General features: G+C 48.6%; 1 protein-coding gene across 2 annotated transcripts in view; it reads left to right on the top strand.

Moving 5' to 3' along the window:
* LOC137357137 (prominin-2-like) overlaps window positions 1-19,993 on the top strand; it is a 49,066-nt gene extending 29,073 nt beyond the window's left edge. For both annotated transcript variants that reach the window (XM_068023196.1, XM_068023197.1), the window contains exons 15-26: window positions 167-252; window positions 2,396-2,480; window positions 2,776-2,922; window positions 3,958-4,029; window positions 4,426-4,518; window positions 6,973-7,026; window positions 9,310-9,390; window positions 11,433-11,501; window positions 16,220-16,309; window positions 16,562-16,671; window positions 17,914-17,988; window positions 18,495-19,993. In XM_068023196.1, the coding sequence (XP_067879297.1) occupies window positions 167-252; window positions 2,396-2,480; window positions 2,776-2,922; window positions 3,958-4,029; window positions 4,426-4,518; window positions 6,973-7,026; window positions 9,310-9,390; window positions 11,433-11,501; window positions 16,220-16,309; window positions 16,562-16,671; window positions 17,914-17,988; window positions 18,495-18,525 (993 nt within the window). In that variant the 3' untranslated portion in view covers window positions 18,526-19,993. The remainder of the gene's footprint in view (window positions 1-166; window positions 253-2,395; window positions 2,481-2,775; window positions 2,923-3,957; window positions 4,030-4,425; window positions 4,519-6,972; window positions 7,027-9,309; window positions 9,391-11,432; window positions 11,502-16,219; window positions 16,310-16,561; window positions 16,672-17,913; window positions 17,989-18,494) is intronic.
* Window positions 19,994-20,595: the final 602 nt, after the last annotated feature.

Below are 20,595 nucleotides of genomic sequence, written 5' to 3'. Positions count from 1 at the left end.
CACATTCTACCCTGGTCAGGAATGTGCCACTGGGGCGGCCTCAGTGGGTCCCATGCGCTGAAGTGCACCCAGTGTTCGGCAGGTGGTCGAATGCTGAAGGTTGAACCTTCAGCACAGGAAAGATTGGATTAACTTGCGCTGGATTTGTTGGGATTATTTTCTGCAGGTTATCGACACTCTCTCAGCCCAGGACAGCACCTTCAACCTCTCCACTTACCTCAACAAGCCAATCACCGTCTCCGAGCTGCACAGGTCAGTAACGATAAGGGGGAAAAATCCCCAGACCCGGCTTGTTTCCATGTTCCCAGGGTACTTGACGATATTGTGACACGTTAGGCATCATTTCCCAATGCTCTCTAGATTCAGAAATGGCGCCTATTGGTCGGCAAGCTGCCAATGTCACGCTGTTGTTTCGGAACCAGGTGACTACAGTCTAACAGCTCGAAATCAGCCATGGAGAAATTTTTGACAAGGGCTGTAATGATTCTGTGATTTCATTGTGGCATTCAATGTGGGGAAGTGTGAGGTCATAGAGCCATTTACGTCACAGAAGGAGGCCATTCAGCCCATCGTGTCTGCACCAGCTCTCCATGGAGCAATCGAGTCAGTCCCAGTTCCCCCGCTCGATCCCTGTGGTCTTGTAAGTTTATTTCCCTCAAGTGCCCATCCTATTTTCTTTAGAAGTCATTGATCGTCTCCGCTTCCACCACCCTAGTAGGCAGCGAGTTCCAGGTCATTACCACCCTCTGCGTAAAAAGGTTCTTCTGCACATCCCCACCCCCCCCGCAACTCTTGTCCAAACCTTCGATCTGTGTCCCCTAGTCCTTGAACCATTAGTTAGTGGGAGAAGCTTTTCTTTGTCTACCTTATCTAAACCTGCCGTAATCTTATACACCTCTGTCAAAGAATCCAAGAAAGCCAAACTTTCTTCTTCTGGAGAGACCAGGAGCTGTGAAAGAAAGCTGCATTTCTATATAGCCTTCCACGACCTCAAAATGCCCCAAAAAAGCTTGACAAGGAATTCCGTCTTTTTGAAATGTAGTCATTGTGGCTATGTAGAGGAGCAAAGGGATTTGAGTGCCTGTCACCAAAACTAGAACTCAAGCAATCCAAAAAAAGATTTGATTATGACAGGCTGCAAAAACCTTGTTTGTGTTACTTGAGTTGAGACGGTTGATGGTGTAAGACCCTCTACCTGGTCTAATTGGTTCTAGCCTTTACTCTAGGTATCAATGGCACACAACAACTTGGATATTGTTTCATTAGATGTGGTACACCTTTATTAAACCACTAAGCTATAGTACGTACTCACGATAACACTGGTTGCTTAGCAGTGCTGCGATCAGAGTCCATCCCGATGGTCAATCCACCGACGCATCTTCCGTGCACAACTTCCGGATGGCCGACCACACCACCCTCAACACTGCAGCAAAGATGTTTCCGTGGGCTCTTTCTTTATACCTTTTTTTGCGATGGCCCTGTTCCACATAAGGGAAAACCTGTCTTTAACTCCTTCATTGGTCTGCAATTACCTCACTATCCTTTTGGTAAAACAAGGTATATGGCTACAGGCTTGGGCCTCATGTAGGAGTTTCAAGGTGCGCTGCTTCAGATAACAAAGACAGTTTCTTTGCTTTATCGCTAGCACCGTTATCAATCTTCAGCCTGGCATAGACAGACATTTTTTTTAGCTTTATTTGAGCAAGGCCTGGATCTCTTCCAGGATGTAAGCACTTTTGCACTTTAATTAATTTTGCAGACCTTGCTAATTCTGACAAGGCGCTGTCGTAACCAGAATTGACCAGCTTGCCTGGTGTTTTCAAGCCCACAATACAGTTCATTAGATGTCTTCAGTCTGGGTACTCCGATGCTCCATGTTGCCACCACGAGATAGACTCCACACACACAGGCCAGTCTACCTTCATTAATACAAAAGAAATAAAGGAACATTACATGGTTAAAAAAAGTGATTGTACATTAAAAGGTAAAATTATACATTGGCTCATAATGGGTGTTTTAAATGATGAAGGGACTCGACAGGGCAGATTGGTGGGGGGGGGGGGATCTCGAACAAGGGAGCACCTCCTTAACATATCAGGAAATAGTTCAGGGGAAGGTAGTAAACTTTTCACACATCGTGGCTATCTGGAACTCCCCCTGCCCCCGAAAGACCATAGATCCCAGTTTCACGACAGAGATTGAGAGTATTGTGTTCGGTAAGGGTACCAAGGTAATGAAGTTTGGATGCACGTCAGCCATGATCTGATGGAATGTAGGAGCATGCTTGAGGGCCTGAATAGCTGCCTCCTGTTCCAAATACTCAGCACATCGGCAGAAAATGCTCCCGTTTGGAGACCGCATAATTGTGACCAGGTTTTGTGCCTTGTTTGGTCAGACGCTGTGAGAAGGGTGAATCGCTGTTTGACATCCTAACACTGGACCAGACTGTGGACCTGGACACCTACTTAAACCTGAGCACAGTACGTATCTCCTACCTCTCAGCATCTCGTGCTTGGCTTTCAGTCTCTTGGTTAGTTTCCAGAGTGAATGGGCATAATTTCAGAAGGGAGTGGAGCACCTAGTGTGATGAATGGTCATAGTTGGCAACGGTGAATAAGATTGGTGTCCCTGGTGTTAGTTCCTACACTGGACATGGGTATTTTTCATTGTAACAGGGGTGGGGGTGGGGGGGGGGGGGGGCAGCTTTCGCTCGCGAATGCTGTTTGTTTTTGTGGGGAACGTTTCCAAGGTGACGCCGCTGTCTCCCTGCTTCAGTACTCAGGAGATTTTCTTCAGAATACAGCCCAACTGGATGTGAGTTTAAGCAGCATCGTTTTACTGGACAGCACTGCAAAGAGCACACTATTGGCAGCTGCTAACAGCGGGATTGAAAGCATCAACTACACAAACCTCATTCAGCAGGTACGGGACATCAGTGGTGCAGCTTAATGTGCTTTGAACTTCTGAGCAAGGGCTTCTGTCAAGATGTGACACTTTTCACTAGTGTTTCTAAAACTGTAGAATAGTACATCACATGAGGAGGCCATTCGGCCTATTGAGTCTGTGCAAGGCCGGCTTCCACCCCCACTCTTTTCCATATCCTTGCAAATCGTTCTCCTTCAAGTATTTATCCAATTCCCTTTTGTAGGCTGCTACTAGGGGAGATGGTGGTGTCGTGGTAATGCCACTGAGCTAGTGACCTAGAGGCCCAGGCTTATGCCCTGGCGACACAGGTTCAAATCCCAACATGACAATTGGTGGAATTTAAATTCAATTAATGAGTAAAAGGAAATCTGGAATTGGAAGCTCAGCTTAGTAATGGTGCCATGAAACTGTCATCGATTGTTGTAAAAACCCATCTGGCTCACTAATGTTCTTCAGGGTTGGAAATCAGCCATCCTTACCTGGCCTGGCCTTCATGTGAATCCAGACCCACAGCAATGTGGTTGACTCTTAACTTCCCTCTGAAATGGCCTAGCAGTATTAGGAGTATTATAGCCTTCCCAGTCTCGATATCCTCAGCTTCCATGTTTTAGACTACTCTCATAGCGACATACGAACATGATGGTAAAGGTCAGCTGCTCCATCAAGCCTCCAGCAGCCATCCGCGAAAGGCGGATAAAAAAACAGAGCCGATAAGAGATAAGAAACCAGTGCAAGAGAGCACATTGAGAATGTGTACATAAACTGTTGACTCACTTACCTTCACTATGGCGTGATCTCTGCCCCAGCCAAGACCTAGACTAGCGAGGGAAGTTACAGATCCACAGAGAAATATACCGCACAGGAAGCTGTTCGGCACATTGTGTCAGTCCTAGCTCTTTGACAGATGGGGAGGTTATGTGGAGAATGGATGATTTGGGATTTCTTGCACATTTCATTTGAAGGCAACTTTAATGCCCTGTTTTTTTTTGTTCTAACTCCACATTTTTGTGCATTATTGCTGTACTTTTACAGATAAATAAACCAATTCTGAAACTAAATCTCCTGGACCTGGCCAACATCCTGGAAATTCTAAACTCCAGCCAGGTAAGTGCAATGCTCAACTACCACTTATTGGATGCCACTGCCAGGTATTGAACCACAGGCCAGCACTGATCAGTTGCCAGAGACTGATCAGCCTCGCTGGTGATGAACAGTTTGTTAATATTCATTCATTCAAAATTGACCCACCTGCACTGTTGGAATCACGCTGGGCTAGAAATGGCCCATTTGCCAATGGTGAACAACCATTGCTAGTGGTGGCCAACCATTATTAATGGTGGCAAACCATGACTAATGTGGCCAACCATTGCTAATAGCAGCCAATCATTGCTAATGGTGGCCAACCATGGCTAATGTGGCCAGCCATGAATAATGGTAGCCAACCATTACTAGTGGTGGCTAACCTGACAACTAACTTGGCTTCTTTTTTTCTCCCTACAGCCTGATGCTACGATTAGAAGCAATTTAACTCGGCAAGCTGGGAAACTGCGAGAAATACAGAACACGCTAGTGAGCAAGATGCGACAAGATCTGGTGAGTCTTAAATAAGACTTGACTGTGCGGCAGGAGCTTTTAAAGAGTGTCAGCAATAGTCAATATTTCTGCTGTTCCTAGATTGGGTACCATCAACGGATTATTTTGTGGCAATGCTGGCAATGATCTTGTTACTCAGATTTCTCCTGGAATAAGTTCTAAATTGGAGTACATCAAGGTTTTGTTTTGCACTGGTTATTGCATTTAAACTAATTTCAATAAGCTATTTTGTTATATCAATAAGTTGATTTATAACTGTTTTAAAATAGCAAATTTATCCAACGAGCTAAAGGTAACCCACAAATGAATTCCGCTCAGTGATTGTGAAATGTCTTGGGGTGGCGTTCCACCAAAATGTCCTGCTTGCCCCTTGTGCTGTGTAGTTAGTAATGCCCCGACCAAAAATCACTGCGAGGTTTACACTGTCATCATGCTTCCCTTTCCATTTCTCTCTCCCTCCTTCACCTCTGTCACTCTGCTCTCCCTCCTCTAATTCAGTCTCTCTCTTCTTCACTTTTATGTTGTTCTCTCTCCCACCCCCTCCCCCACCGCTCATTCTCTTTTTCAGACTATTCCTCTGTTTCTATTCATCCCTCTCCTATCTCGTACTTTCCTATCTCTACTTCTGAGGCTTGTCTCTTCCTTCGCTCCTGTTTATTTCTCAGAAACGGGGGGGTGGGGGGGGGTGCAGGGGGCGACGTCAAATGCAAACTAACTCGGAGAGTAAAATCTGGGGGGGGGGTCGGGTAGTCAAACCAGATTTGCACCCAATCCAATCAGTTTGGCGATGGGCGTGTTCAATTAAAATCACCTCAGAGTTCGCAGCAGAGAAGGAGGCCTTCTCGCCTTGGGTGTGCATTTGTCCTTGGGGTCAGGTCTGGGGACGTCCGTTGATGCTTGCACAATGCTCAGCGCCATTCACGCCTCCTGAGATACTGAAGCAGTCCGTGTAGAAATGCAGCAAGACCAGGACAATATCCAGGCTTGGGCTGATAAGTGGCAAGTAACATTCGTGCCACACAAGTGCCAGGCAATGACCATCTGAAACGAGAGAGAATCTACCCATCACCCCTTGATGTTCATTGGCATTACGATCGCTGAATCTCCCACTATCGACATCCTGGAGGTTATCATTGACCGAAATTGAACTGGACCAGTCATATAAATATTGTGGCTACAAGAGCAGGTCAGAGGCTGGGAATTCTGCAGCAAATAACTGACCTCCTGACTCCCCAAAGACTGTCCAACAAGACACAAGTCAGGAGTTTGATGGGATACTCTCCACTTGCCTGGATGAGTGCAGCTCCAACAACATTCAAGAAGCTCAACACCATCCAGGACAAAGCAGCCAGCTTGACTGGCACCCCATCCACCAACTTCAACATTCACTCCCTCCACCACCGACGCACAGTGGCAGGAGCGCGTACAAGATGCACTGCAGCAACTGACCAAAGCTCCTTCAACAGCTCCTTCAACAGCACCTTCCAAACCTGCGACCTCTACCACCTAGAAGGACAAGAGCAGCAGATGCATGGGAACACCACCGCCTGCAAGTTGCCCTCCAAGCCACACACCATCCTGACTTGGAACTATATCACTGTTCCTTCACTGTCGCTGGGTCAAAATCCTGGAATTCCCTTCCTAACAGCACTGTGGGTGTAACTACACCCCAAGGACTGCAACGGTTCAAGAAGGTGGCTCACCACCACCTTCTCAAGGGCAACTAGGGATGGGCAATAAATGCTGACCTAGCCAGTGATGCCCACATCCCATGAACAAATCAAAAAAAAAAGCTTCACCAGAGCATGAGGTGTTGGCAGTTAACCAACTGGTCGGAGGACTAGGGAACACTTGTGTCTGGGTTTGGAAATAAACAGGAAGGTGTGGATGGTAAAGGACCTTGGAGGTGTTGAGAAGACTTGACAATGGGGTCAATATCAGCCAGGTCACCAGGGAGAACTCTTCTTCGTAATAGTGCCATGGGAGCTTTCACATCCACCTGAGAGGGCAGACTAGTGGTCCACATTGTTAAACAAAATGGGGTGAAGGAGGATTAAGAGGCAAGAGGAGATGATAAAGGAAGAGAGCACAGAGAAGGACGGGCTGATGGACTTGTACTTGGGTCTGAAGAAAGCCAACATACAGGAGTGCACAGGGAACAACATAGGCCCCATAAATGAGAGGGAGTAAGTTATGCCTAATAGGGAGGCCTGTATGGGAGAAGCTGATAAACAGGGATAAACAGCTACTCTCCCTTGTCCTGTCCTTCATTTTATTTTCCATCTTACTCTACCCTTATCTCCTTTCCTCTCTTACTGTGGTGTATCTGACTGTATGAGCTCACCAATAGAGATCAAGCTTCGCACACGGAGTTACTAATATTTTGTGTAAAATATTCTGGGTCACCTTTACCTGAAGATTACACCCCTGAGTAAATGTTTGTTTATCTTCCAGGCACAGTTGAATACCAGTTTACAATATTTGACATCCTTCGCCCCCTCAATACAGGTTTGTAGTTGTTTCCTGTCCTCAGTCTAAAGGTGAGATCTACATTCCATCGCATTAACTGTTTGATTGAAGCACCCACATACTATGATTCTGCCTGTTCTGTCTGACTTTGCATGTATCCGCATGAAACTGAATTTACCAGTTAACTGTTGAACTTTCCCAAGTGTTCGGAATCCTCCTGTAGCTTGTCCTCTTCCTAGGAACAGGAGGAGGCCGTTCAGCCCCTTGATCCTGTTCCGCCATTCAGTGAGATCTTGGTTGATCTGCGACCTAACTCCATATACCCACCTTTGTCCCTTATCTCTTGATATCTTTGGATAACAAAAATCTACCAAACTCACTTTTAAAATTAACAATTCATCTCGCAACAATTAACGTTTGCAGAAGACAGTTCCAAACTTCTACCAACCTTTTTGCTTGGAAGTGTTTCCTAGTTTCACCCAAAAGATCTGCCTCTAATTTTTAGACAATTCCCCCTTAGTCCGAGCCTCCTCAACCAATGGAAATAGTTTCTCCCAATCTATCCTATCTGCTCCCTTTAATATCTTGAAAATATCGACCAAATTGCTCTTAACCTTCTCAATTCCAGGGAATACAGCCCTAGTTTGTTTGAACGCCTTTTATAATTTAAGCTTTGTCATCCCTCTAGGGCAAATATAACCTTCCTAAGGTGTGGTGCACAGAACTGCTAACAGTTCTCATATATACAAACATATGAATTAGGAGCAAGAGTAGGCCACTCGGCCCCTCGAGCCTGCTCCGCCATTCAACAAGATCATGGCTGATTCGATTGTAACCTCAACTCCACATTTCTGCCGAACCCCAATAATCTTTCACCCCCCCCCCCCCCCACCCCTTAGAGAGATACAGTTGCTTATCAAGAATCTATCTACTTCTGCCTTAAAAATATTCAAAGACTCACAACCCTCTGGGAGAAAAAAATTCTCCTCATCTCTACCTTCAATGGGCGACCCCTTATTTTTAAACAGTGACCCCTAGTTCTAGAAAACATCCTTTCCACATCCACCCTGTCAAGATCCCTTAGGATCTTATATGTTTCAATCAAGTCGCTTCTTACTCTTCTAAACTCCAGCGGATACAAGTCCAGCCTGTCCAACTTTTCCTCATAAGACAACCCGCCCACTCCAGGTATTCGTCCAGTAAACCTTTTCTGAACTGCTTCCAGCACATTTACATCCTTCCTTAAATAAGGAGACCAGTACTGTACACAGTACTCCAGATGTGGTCTCACCAATGTCCTAAAGCACAACCTTCCTACTTTTGTATTCAATTACCCTCGCAATAAATGAAAACATTCTATTAGCTTTCCTCATTACTTGCTGTACCTGCATACTAACCTTTTGCAATTCATGCACTAGGACACCCAGATTCCTCTGCATCTCAGAGCTCTGCAATCTCTCACCATTTAGATAATATGCTTCTTTTTTATTCTTCCTGCCAAAATGGACAATTTCACATTTTCAGATATTCCCATTCTCCACTATGTCAATAGCTCCGGCTATTTTGATGCCATTTACAAACTTTGAGATGACGCTCTCAGTACCTGTTTCCAGATGATGTTTGGTGAGATGTTGAAGATCACCAGTCCAAATACCAAGTCCTGCAGACTTTGCTCACCACACCTCCATCCAGAACACTTTCCTTTCGCCCACGCCTTCTGTATTCCTATTACCCAGCCACAATTTAGCTCATCTCCGCAGCTGCTGACAATACTATGTCTCATCCTTCTCTGAACTAGATTTTTAGGAGGTATCTTGTCAATCGTCTGGCTAAAATGTTAACATGTGCTTCATTCAAATTCTCACCTTAAGCTGCATTACTTATTATGCAATCAAAAATCTCCATGAGGCAATTGAGGTACCAATTCCCTTTTATAAATCCATCCTGACTGTTCCAAATCAGTTTATATGTCTGTAAATGCTTCCTAGGCATTCCCTCAATTCTAGAATTTTCCTGATGCACAGACCAGTTGGGTCGAATGGCCTGTTTCTGTGATGTAAACCCTGGGTAATTTTGGAACACGACTTTAACTTAAACTGGTGTTAAGAGTCACAAATTCAAACTATTGAGGGACTGATTTTAAAATGTTGTAAAAGGTTTGCCCTGATGAATTCGCAAACCGGATCCCAGGTAGGATATAGGAGACAGCACCATTTTGATTAAGTGCTAGGTGCTGGGCTGGGGAGATTGTGAGTTGTATAATCAGGCTGAAGCAAATGACAATTTTTAAAAAATATTTCATGTGACTTTTTTTTCTCTCAGAATGTAATTCAGAACACCATCCAGAAGACTGAGACAGCCCAGGTCCAAATTAATACCACTACGCTTACAGTGGTGAATAATGTGAGTTGTGGAATTGCACTCAAATAAACAGAGTGATCTGGAGATAGATGGAGAAACAGCGACAGAAAATAGCAGGATCCAGAGAAGTAGTTAGAGATTGAGTGACCAAGGTGGATATAGATAGGAAATCAGAGCGAGAGAAAAGAAGGAGAACACAGCAAGACCTGGACAACATCTATGCTCAGGCTGATAAGTGGCAAGTGACATTCGCCACACAAGTGTCAGGCAATGACCATCTCCAACAAGAGAGAATCTAACCATCTGCCCTTAATGTTCAGTGGCATTGCGATCACTGAGTCCCCCACCATCAGAATCTGGGGGTTACCATTGACCAGAAATTGAACGGAGCAGCCATATAAAGACTGTGGCTACAAGAGCAGGTCAGAGGCTGGGAATTCTGTGGCAAGTAACTCACCTCCTGATTCCCCAAAGCCTGTCCACCTTCTACAAGGCATGAGTCAGGAGTGTGATGGAATACTCTCCACTGCCCTGGATGGCTGCAGCTCCAACAACACTCAAGAATCTCAACACCAGATGTTCGTGGTATAGTGGACAGTGAAGAAGGTTGTCTAAGGTTACAACAGAATATCGATCAACTGGGAAAGTGGGCAAGGGATTGGCAAATGGAATTTAACGCAGACAAGTGTGAAGTGATGCATTTTGGGAAGTTAAACCAGGGCAGGACATATACAGTGAATGGCAGGGCCCTGGGGAGTGTTGTTGAGCAGAGAGACCTTGAGGTGCAAGTACATAGTTCCCTGAAAGTGGCAACACAGGTAGACAGGGTGGTGAAGAAGGCATATAGCATGCTTGCCTTCATCGGCCGAAGCATTGAGTACAAGAGTTGGGATGTCATGTTACAGTTGTACATAACGTTGGTTAGGCTGCATTTGGAGTACTGTGTGCAGTTCTGGTCGCCGCACTACAGGAAAGATGTGATTAAGCTAGAGAGGGTGCAGAAAAGATTCACAAGGATGTTGCCTGGTTTGGAGGGCCTGAGTGATAAAGAGAGATTGGATAGACTGGGTCTGTTTTCCCTGGCGTGAAGGAGGCCGAGAGGGGACATGATAGAGGTATATAAAATTATGAGAGGCAGAGATAGGGTAGATAGCCAGAGTCTGTTTCCCATGGTAGGGGTGACTAAAACTAGAGGGCATAGATTTAAGGTGAGAGGGAGGAGGTTTAAAGGGGATCAAAGGGGTAAATGTTTCACACAAAGAATAGTGGGTATCTGGAATGAGCTGCCTGAGGAGATGGTGGAGGCAGGAACAGTAGCGACATTTAAGAGGCATCTGGACGGGTACTTGAATGAGCAAGGCATAGAGGGGTATGGAATTAATGCAGGCAGGTGGGATTAGTACAGATAGGCATTATGGTCGGCATGGACGCGGTGGGCCGAAGGGTCTGTTTCTATGTTGTATGACTCTATGACCATCCAGGACAAAGCAGCCTGCTTGATTGGCACCCCATCCACCACCTTTAAATTCACTCCCTCCAACATTGGCTCACAGCAGTGTGTACAAGATGCACTGCAGCAACTCACCAAGGCTCCTTCGACAGCATCTTCCAAACCCGCGACCTCTACCACCTAGCAGGACAACGGCACCAGACGCATGGGAACACCACCACCTGCAAGTTCCCCTCCAAGCCACACGCCATCCTGACTTGGAACTATATCGCCGTTCCTTTACTGTTGCTGGGTCAAAATCCTAAAACTCTCTCCCTAACAGCACTGTGGGTGTAACTACCATGTGGACTGCAGAGGTTCAAGAAGGTGGCTCACCACCCAATTAGAGCAATTAGGGATGGACAACCAATACTGGCCTTGCCAGCGACACATGTCATGAATGAATCAAAATAAGACTCGTAGGAGGAGAGAGAAAGATACTGAGTAAGAGGGGGCAACCCATGATGCAGAGGAAGAGAGAACATTGAAGAAATGATAGAATGAAGGGGGGAGTTAAGTCAGCAGGCAGCTTTATGTGTTGTCTGTCGCAGCAATGTTAATATGCTTGTTTCAAACAGAGTGCTTGTTGTTTCAGGTTCGTGAGTGTCTCACCACCAAGGCACTTGGATACTTCGATCAGTATCTACAGTGGGCCCGGAGAACAGTGAGTATCAGTAACACCGTTCTGTGCGCACAACATGCAAAAGCCATGTGCGTTAACACAGAAGTAAGTTCATGGACAGACAAACCTCGGAACTCTGACCTCTTGTGACCTCTCCCCCTTGCCGCTCCATTGGCATCCATGCCGTCAGCTGCCTGGGCCTCACCCTCCAAACCTCACTCTCCTCATCGAAGACCCTCCTCAAAAGCCTTCTTCTCTTTGAGCAAGCTTTTGGACACCCTTCCTTTGGCTTGGCGTTCATTCTTGTCTAATTATGCCTCTCCGAGGCATCAGATGGGTACACGAGCTGAGCCTGGAGACCCTGATGCATGCTTCGGGCACAGAGTTCCGAGAGTGGTATCATCGTCAGTGGGTTTAGTGGGTGAAAGACTGGTGCACGAAGCAATCGGGAGCAGTGCGAGTACTGAATTAACTGACCTCAGCCAGGATGCCAGTGGGGAAGCCTGGAAATGGTGGAGGAGGGGAAATCAGCCAGGGTTCTCACTCCTGGTCACTATCCAGCAGGCTGTGAAGCAACATAGAGGACCCTCCTCACCATTGCTTGTCAAGCCACCTGGTGCTTGGTCAACTCTGGTTGGGTCCACTCGCATCCATCTGGACAACAGTATATCTTATCACACATTGTGTAAAGGCCTCGATCCCGAACTGAGTAGGGGCATTTGGGACCTCTTGGCATCGGGAGTCTCTGCCCTCCGAGCCACTCCCCTTGCTGGTCGTTTGTCTTGTGCGAGGCAGCTGCAGGTTGACTGGCCAGAAAATACAAATCCCGGGCGCGACCTTGCAGTTTGCCATCAGATTCCCAGCAGTGCTACGGTGGGGATGGGATGGAAGTCCCTGTGGATTTTCAGGCTGGGACAGGATCATCTTCAAGGGAGCAGGCAAAAAAAAAAATCAGAGCAAACTGGCCTGTTTAAGGGGCAGAACCACTTACTTAGTGCTAGAAAACTGCTTCTCTTGTCTACCACAGTTGGAATGGGCAGTCTGTGCCACACAGGGTCAGTGGATCGGGCAACCAGTGCCACTCAGGGTCAATGGGTTGGGCAGTCAGTGCCACACAGGGTCAATGGGTTGGGCAGTCAGTGCCACACAGGGTCAATGGGTTGGGCAGTCAGTGCCACTCAGGGTCAATGGGTTGGGCAGTCAGTGCCACACATGGTCAATGGGTTGGGCAGTCAGTGCCACACAGGGTCAATGGGTTGGGCAGTCAGTGCCACTCAGGGTCAATGGGTTGGGCAGTCAGTGCCACACAGGGTCAATGGGTCGGGCAGTCAGTGCCACACAGGGTCAATGGATCGGACAGTCAGTGCCACTCAGGGTCAATGGATCGGGCAGTCAGTGCCACTCAGGGTCAGTGGATCAGGCAGTCAGTGCCACACAGGGTCAGTGGATTGGGCAGTCAGTGTCACACAGGGTCAGTGGATAGGGCAGTCAGTGCCACTCAGGGCCAGTGGATCGGGCAGTCAGTGCCACACAGGGTCAGTGGATCGGGCAGTCAGTGCCACACAGGGTCAGTGGGTCGGGCAGTCAGTGCCACACAGGGTCAGTGGATCGTGCAGTCAGTGCCACACAGGGTCAGTGGATCGGGCAGTCAGTGCTACGCAGGGTCAGTGGATCGGGCAGTCAGTGCCACACAGGGTCAGTGGATCGGTCAGTCAGTGCCACTCAGGGTCAATGGGTTGGGCAGTCAGTGCCACACAGGGTCAATGGGTTGGGCAGTCAGTGCCACTCAGGGTCAATGGGTTGGGCAGTCAGTGCCACACAGGGTCAATGGGTTGGGCAGTCAGTGCCACTGAGGATCAATGGGTTGGGCAGTCAGTGCCACACAGGGTCAATGGGTTGGGCAGTTAGTGCCACACAGGGTCAATGGGTTGGGCAGTCAGTGCCACTCAGGGTCAATGGGTTGGGCAGTCAGTGCCACACAGGGTCAATGGGTTGGGCAGTCAGTGCCACACAAGGTCAATGGATCGGGCAGTCAGTGCCACTCAGGGTCAATAGATCGGGCAGTCAGTGCCACTCAGGGTCAGTGGATCAGGCAGTCAGTGCCACACAGGGTCAGTGGATAGGGCAGTCAGTGCCACTCAGGGTCAGTGGATCGGGCAGTCAGTGCCACGCAGGGTCAGTGGATCGGGCAGTCAGTGCCACACAGGGTCAGTGGATCGGGCAGTCAGTGCCACTCAGGGTCAATGGGTCGGGCAGTCAGTGCCACACAGGGTCAATGGGTTGGGCAGTCAGTGCCACTCAGGGTCAATGGGTTGGGCAGTCAGTGCCACACAGGGTCAATGGGTTGGGCAGTCAGTGCCACTCAGGGTCAATGGGTTGGGCAGTCAGTGCCACACAGGGTCAATGGGTTGGGCAGTCAGTGCCACACAGGGTCAATGGATCGGGCAGTCAGTGCCACTCAGGATCAATGGATCGGGCAGTCAGTGCCACTCAGGGTCAGTGGATCGGGCAGTCAGTGCCACACAGGGTCAGTGGATTGGGCAGTCAGTGTCACACAGGGTCAGTGGATAGGGCAGTCAGTGCCACTCAGGGTCAGTGGATCGGGCAGTCAGTGCCACACAGGGTCAGTGGATCGGGCAGTCAGTGCCACACAGGGTCAGTGGATCGGGCAGTCAGTGCCACACAGGGTCAGTGGATCGGGCAGTCAGTGCCACGCAGGGTCAGTGGATCGGGCAGTCAGTGCCACACAGGGTCAGTGGATCGGGCAGTCAGTGCCACTCAGGTCAATGGATCGGGCAGTCAGTGCCACTCAGGGTCAATGGATCGGGCAGTCAATGCCACTCAGGGTCAATGGATCGGGCAGTCAGTGCCACTCAGGGTCAGTGGATCGGGCAGTCAGTGCCACTCAGGGTCAACGGATTGGGCAGTCAGTGCCACACAGGGTCAATGGATTGGGCAGTCAGTGCCACACAGGGTCAATGGATTGGGCAGTCAGTGCCACTCAGGGTCAGTGGATCGGGCAGTCAGTGCCACACAGGGTCAGTGGATCGGGCAGTCAGTGCCACTCAGGGTCAATGGGTTGGGCAGTCAGTGCCACACAGGGTCAATGGGTTGGGCAGTCAGTGCCACTCAGGGTCAATGGGTTGGGCAGTCAGTGCCACTCAGGGTCAATGGGTTGGGCAGTCAGTGCCACTCAGGGTGAATGGGTTGGGCAGTCAGTGCCACACAGGGTCAATGGGTTGGGCAGTCAGTGCCACTCAGGGTCAATGGGTTGGGCAGTCAGTGCCACTCAGGGTCAATGGGTTGGGCAGTCAGTGCCACACAGGGTCAATGGATCGGGCAGTCAGTGCCACTCAGGGTCAATGGATCGGACAGTCAGTGCCACTCAGGGTCAGTGGATCAGGCAGTCAGTGCCACACAGGGTCAGTGGATTGGGCAGTCAGTGTCACACAGGGTCAGTGGATAGGGCAGTCAGTGCCACTCAGGGTCAGTGGATCGGGCAGTCAGTGCCACACAGGGTCAGTGGATCGGGCAGTCAGTGCCACACAGGGTCAGTAGATCGGGCAGTCAGTGCCACGCAGGGTCAGTGGATCGGGCAGTCAGTGCCACACAGGGTCAATGGGTTGGGCAGTCAGTGCCACTCAGGGTCAATGGGTTGGGCAGTCAGTGCCACACAGGGTCAATGGGTTGGGCAGTCAGTGCCACTCAGGGTCAATGGATCGGGCAGTCAGTGCCACTCAGGGTCAGTGGATCGGGCAGTCAATGCCACTCAGGGTCAATGGACCGGGCAGTCAGTGCCACGCAGGGTCAGTGGATCAGGCAGTCATTGCCACTCAGGTCAATGGATCGGGCAGTCAGTGCCACTCAGGGTCAATGGATCGGGCAGTCAGTGCCACTCAGGGTCAATGGATCGGGCAGTCAGTGCCACTCAGGGTCAGTGGATCGGGCAGTCAGTGCCACTCAGGGTCAATGGACCGGGCAGTCAGTGCCACACAGGGTCAATGGATTGGGCAGTCAGTGCCACACAGGGTCAATGGATCGGGCAGTCAGTGCCACACAGGGTCAATGGATCGGGCAGTCAGTGCCACTCAGGGTCAATGGGTTGGGCAGTCAGTGCCACACAGGGTCAATGGGTTGGGCAGTCAGTGCCACTCAGGGTCAATGGGTTGGGCAGTCAGTGCCACTCAGGGTCAGTGGATCGGGCAGTCAGTGCCACTCAGGGTCACTGAATCGGGCAGTCAGTGCCACTCAGGGTCAGTGGATCGGGCAGTCAGTGCCAGGCAGGGTCAGTGGATCGGGCAGTCAGTGCCACTCAGGGTCAGTGAATCGGGCAGTCAGTGCCACTCAGTGTCAATGGATCGGGCAGTCAGTGCCACGCAGAGTCAGTGGATTGGGCAGTCAGTGCCACTCAGGGTCAGTGAATCGGGCAGTCAGTGTCACACAGGGTCAATGGATCGGGCAGTCAGTGCCACTCAGGGTCAGTGAATCGGGCAGTCAGTGCCACTCAGTGTCAATGGATCGGGCAGTCAGTGCCACGCAGGGTCAGTGGGTTGGGCAGTCAGTGCCACGCAGGGTCAATGGGTTGGGCAGTCAGTGCCACGCAGGGTGAATGGGTTGGGCAGTCAGTGCCACGCAGGGTCAATGGGTTGGGCAGTCAGTGCCACTCAGGGTCAATGGGTTGGGCAGTCAGTGCCACGCAGGGTGAATGGGACGAGCAGTAAGCCGTTCTTTTGTTTTAATGCTGATTTGTTATTCTGCAGATTCTGGACAATTTGTTGTCCTGCCAGCCGGCTCTGATCCTTCTCGACAATAGCCGTGTCATACTTTGTGACTACATTACCGATCCTTGGGTAAGACCAGCTGCGAGATGCGTTGACCGCTACGGACTGTCAGTTTTAACCTTTCCGAATCTCCTGGGGCCTGCATTACTGATTTGTGTCCGTCAAGTGTCCAGGAGTAAACTGAGCCAACAGAGAGAAGCAGGAAATATCACTGCTAGTAGTTGGAATAATTTGAATTAGTTTGGTGAATTAATATGGCTGTTAACCTGACTTAAATTGGTGCCCACTATTGATTCATCCTTTTTATCCCTTATCCCGCAGAACGCCTTTTGGTTTTGCCTGGGATGGTGCACTCTTTTCCTTATCCCCAGCATCATTTTCGCAGTGAAGACAGCAAAACACTACCGATCCATCAAGAACAAAACCAGCAGGTAAAACCCATCGTCGCATTGGGTGAAATAGTTAAAGGCGACTGGCAGGGTCAAGTGACCTCCCATCCATCTCCCCCCCTCCATATAAGGCTGTGCTCTGGGGTAATTGTTAACTTTTCCCCTCTTGTTGTCATTCACAGTGAACCCCTCTCCCATCACCCCAATCTTGACTCCAATCACTGTCTATCTTTCATCGCAGTCCGAGAGCAAATGTACGTGCAGTTCATGCTGAAATTTTCATGAATGACTTGCACCCCACACCAAGCTCTAACATTGAAGAGGGGATTTCGCCCCAGGGCCTTGTGCCCCTGATCAAGCAGGCAAATCCTTCAATCATCTCAAAGCATTTTATAACCCACACTACCATTATCTGGTGTATGTCTTTCAAGACTTTCACCTTCTAACCCCAACGTCAAGACATCTATCTCTCGTTCCTTATGCGGACTCTCTTGAGAATTTCCATAACATGTTAAAACTTGTGCCTATAAACCTTCAAGTTAGAATCAGTATGAACTGTCCTTTCTACTCTGCTTACACTCTCCTCCTCTCCCCAACTGCCTCTCCTTCCCTCTCACCCACTCCGCTCATCTCCCCTCTCACCCTTTCTTTGAAATTCTTTCATGGGATGTGGGCATCGCTGGCAAGGCCAGCATTTGTTGCCCATCCCTAATTGCCCTTGACAAGGCCATTTCAGAGGGCAGTTAAGAGTCAACCACATTGATGTGGGTCTGGAGTCACAAGTCGGCCAGACCGGGTAAGGATGGCAGATTTCCTTCCCTCCAGGACATTAGTGAACCAGAAGGGTTTTTACAACAATCGATGATAGCTTCATGGCACCATTTACTGGGACCAGCTTTCAATTCCAGATTTTTAGTTAGTTAATTGAATTTAAATTCCACCATCTGCTGTGGTGGGATTTGAGCCCTTTTCCCTAGAATATCAGCCTGGGTATCTGGATTTCTAGTTCAAGGACATTACCGCTCCCCTCTCCTCCTTCTCTCCTCTCCCTCTTGCCTCTCTCCTCTCCTTCTCACCTCTCTTTCTCCCCCTCTCCCTCACTCCTCTCCTTCTTTCTTTCCCTCTCTCCTCTCCCCTTTACTTTCTCCAGCAATAATGGGTTTGTGATCCAGGTTTTTCCCAGAGATGGAGACCTGAGCTGATATTTAAATGACTAGAATTGACTCGTACAGGTGACGATTTATCCCTCCATCTTGTGCTTTTTTTTCCTCTTCTGTTTTGCAGTCCTGAGTTTTCAGAAATGACCAACTTTAAATTTCCTCGGGTACAAAACACGTATGGCCCCCTGGGCACACCCCTGTAAGTACAACGCATCATTCAGTGAGTGCTGGTCAGAATATTCCGTTCAATGCCTTTTATTTGTTCTAGATTTGATGTATTTATTGCTCAATTAGTTTCCAGTTACTCGCAGACTCCGCTTAACATAAATGCCCTGGATAGAGATAATCCAGAGTGGCACAGATTACTGGTTTAGCCTTGATGTGGCAAAGGGAAGAATATTAAAAGTGTCAGCCTGTTGAACAAAACGTTCAATTTCAAAATCAGTGTAATTTCTGATTTTGTCTTGTGATGGAATAAGCTCCGATTTTAATTCAGAGACAAATACATTAAGTGACCATTTCATTCCTCATTTTAGCACAGCCTAGTTCACACTATCCATCATCTTACTGAAGAGAGGAATAGATAGTTCCAGAATACACTCTTGCTAGAACAGGCGAAAATGTGTCAGCCTCAGGGGGAGTGAACTGATGTGAAGCTGTGGCATGAAAAATATTTCACTCCCTGTCCTGTTTCTGTAAACACAGGAACACTGCACCGACTGCTCCAACTCTCTGATTCACACCGGGACTCTGAGAACCTCCATCGATATCTTCCCAACACCTCGCCACTTTGAGGAAACACAACTGCCCTGAGCTTCATCAGTATAAACCATTGTGGTTATATTTTGTACAGATATGTTACACGCTGAGCTGCTTTTCTGCTTAATATGTAATGGCCTGCCACAATCTCTCGTGTCCAATGATAACATGTGCTCGTGCCTGAATGCTGGGTTTCTGTTGATAAACAGGCAGTGGATCCACAATGCAGGTCCTATTGACGTGTGGCGATTAGTTCCCCCAATGCACAGGTATTGCTGTTTTATTCAAGTCTATTAGTGCCCAGGTTTGTGGTTTTAACTGTTAGATGGGAATTACTGTCACAGTCCTGGGTCCCTGCAGATACTCAGGAATTCCTGCCAGAGGTCCCAGAATCCCAGTGATACTTGGGAACAACTGCCAGAATCCCAGGTTTCTACCGATACTCAGGAATTACTGCCAGATTCCTAGTGATACTTGGGGATTACTGCTAGAGTCCCAGATTCCCAGTGATACTTGAGAATTCCTGCCAGATTCCCAGTGATACTTGAGAATTCCTGCCAGATTCCCACTGATACTTGGAAATTTCTGAGAGTGTCCCAGATTCCCATTGATATGTGGGAATTACTACCAGATTCCCAGTGATACTTGGGAAATACTGCCAGTGTTCCAGATTGCCATTGATACCCGGGAATTACTGCCAGATTCCCAGTGATTCTCTGAATTCCTGCCAGTGTCCCAGATTCCCATTGATATGTGGGAATTGCTGCCAGATCCCCAGTGATACTTGAGAATTCCTGCCAGTATCCCAGATTCCCATTGATACTTGGGAATTACTGTCAGATTCCCAGTGATACTTGGGAATTCTGCCGGTGTCCCAGATTTCCAGTGATACTCGGGAATTGCTGCCAGATTCCCGGCGATACTCAGGAATTACTGCCAGAGTGCCAGATCCCCAGGGAATCTCTGGAATTACTGTCAGTGTTTCTGTTTATTTGTTAAGTTATGCTGTTGCTGTTTTGTATTTGCACTAAGGCGAATCAGATACATGTGTTCTACAGAAACGCACAGGTATATTCCCTGATCCGGAATCCTAGTGTGAAAAGTGCTTGGAGGGGCTGTACGCATGCGATTTGCCGAGATGCAATCACACTCCCAGCAATATACCCCACTGCCACAGATGACCAAAGGTAGCGCCCACTAGTGGGGGCAGGCAATTTAACATAGCCAGATTGTTAATGTGGAGGACAGTAGACGATGAGAAATGTGGATTGCCTCTCTCTCTGCTGGATCATGCCCAACTCTGTTTATTCCCCCCATCACTAGTGAATGACGCACATCATTTTCCCTTCACTGGGAGGGGACAGTGCTCATTTACTACTCAGCCTTCCTATGGGATGGAGCTTCAGGTGCAGGCTTCAAGATTGCTGCTGAATCACACACTATACATGCTACTGTAACTGCTTACATTCTACATGTATCAATAAGTTATGCTGATTGTAAGTAATAAAATATTTTCTATTTAGGATCGCGATTGTTTTAATTTCTATTTATTAATTCGATCAGGAATGCACTCAGCTAAAACCAAAGCTGTAACAATTTCCACAAATGCTGTTTATGTTCCACCGATTAAGCAGCTTCTGTAGGAACAAGTCAACACTTCAGGTCCAGATCCTTCATCCGAACAGCTCAAACCAAGACTGTGCTGGGTTTGTTTTCATTTTTCCAATGCCATCGCCGTGCTGCAGCATCTCCTGCTGTAGAGCCTGTGTCCATGAGCTACATCCCAAGGCAAAGGCATAGCTTGGGTCTGGAGACAGGCTGGGAGGCTGGAGGGCTCACAAAATGGTGGCGGGAGTCGGCCAGAGGGGAGCCTGACATCTCGCCGTCGCCGAGGGATTTGTCAATGGTGGAAGCAGCATCGGCGCGACTGCCCGGCCACTGGAGGCGGGCGGCCAGTTAAACCAATTAATTGTCCTACTCACGGCCACTTCCCGCCCCCGCCGGCTCTGAGAGGCGGACTGCCATCCTCAGTTGGATGGTGGTCCGG

This window comes from Heterodontus francisci, chromosome 47, assembly GCF_036365525.1.
Source record: "Heterodontus francisci isolate sHetFra1 chromosome 47, sHetFra1.hap1, whole genome shotgun sequence".
In the NCBI taxonomy this organism is placed as follows: Eukaryota; Metazoa; Chordata; class Chondrichthyes; order Heterodontiformes; family Heterodontidae; genus Heterodontus; species Heterodontus francisci.
Note: the sequence above shows the minus strand (reverse complement) of the source record. Positions and strands in the feature narration are given on the sequence as shown.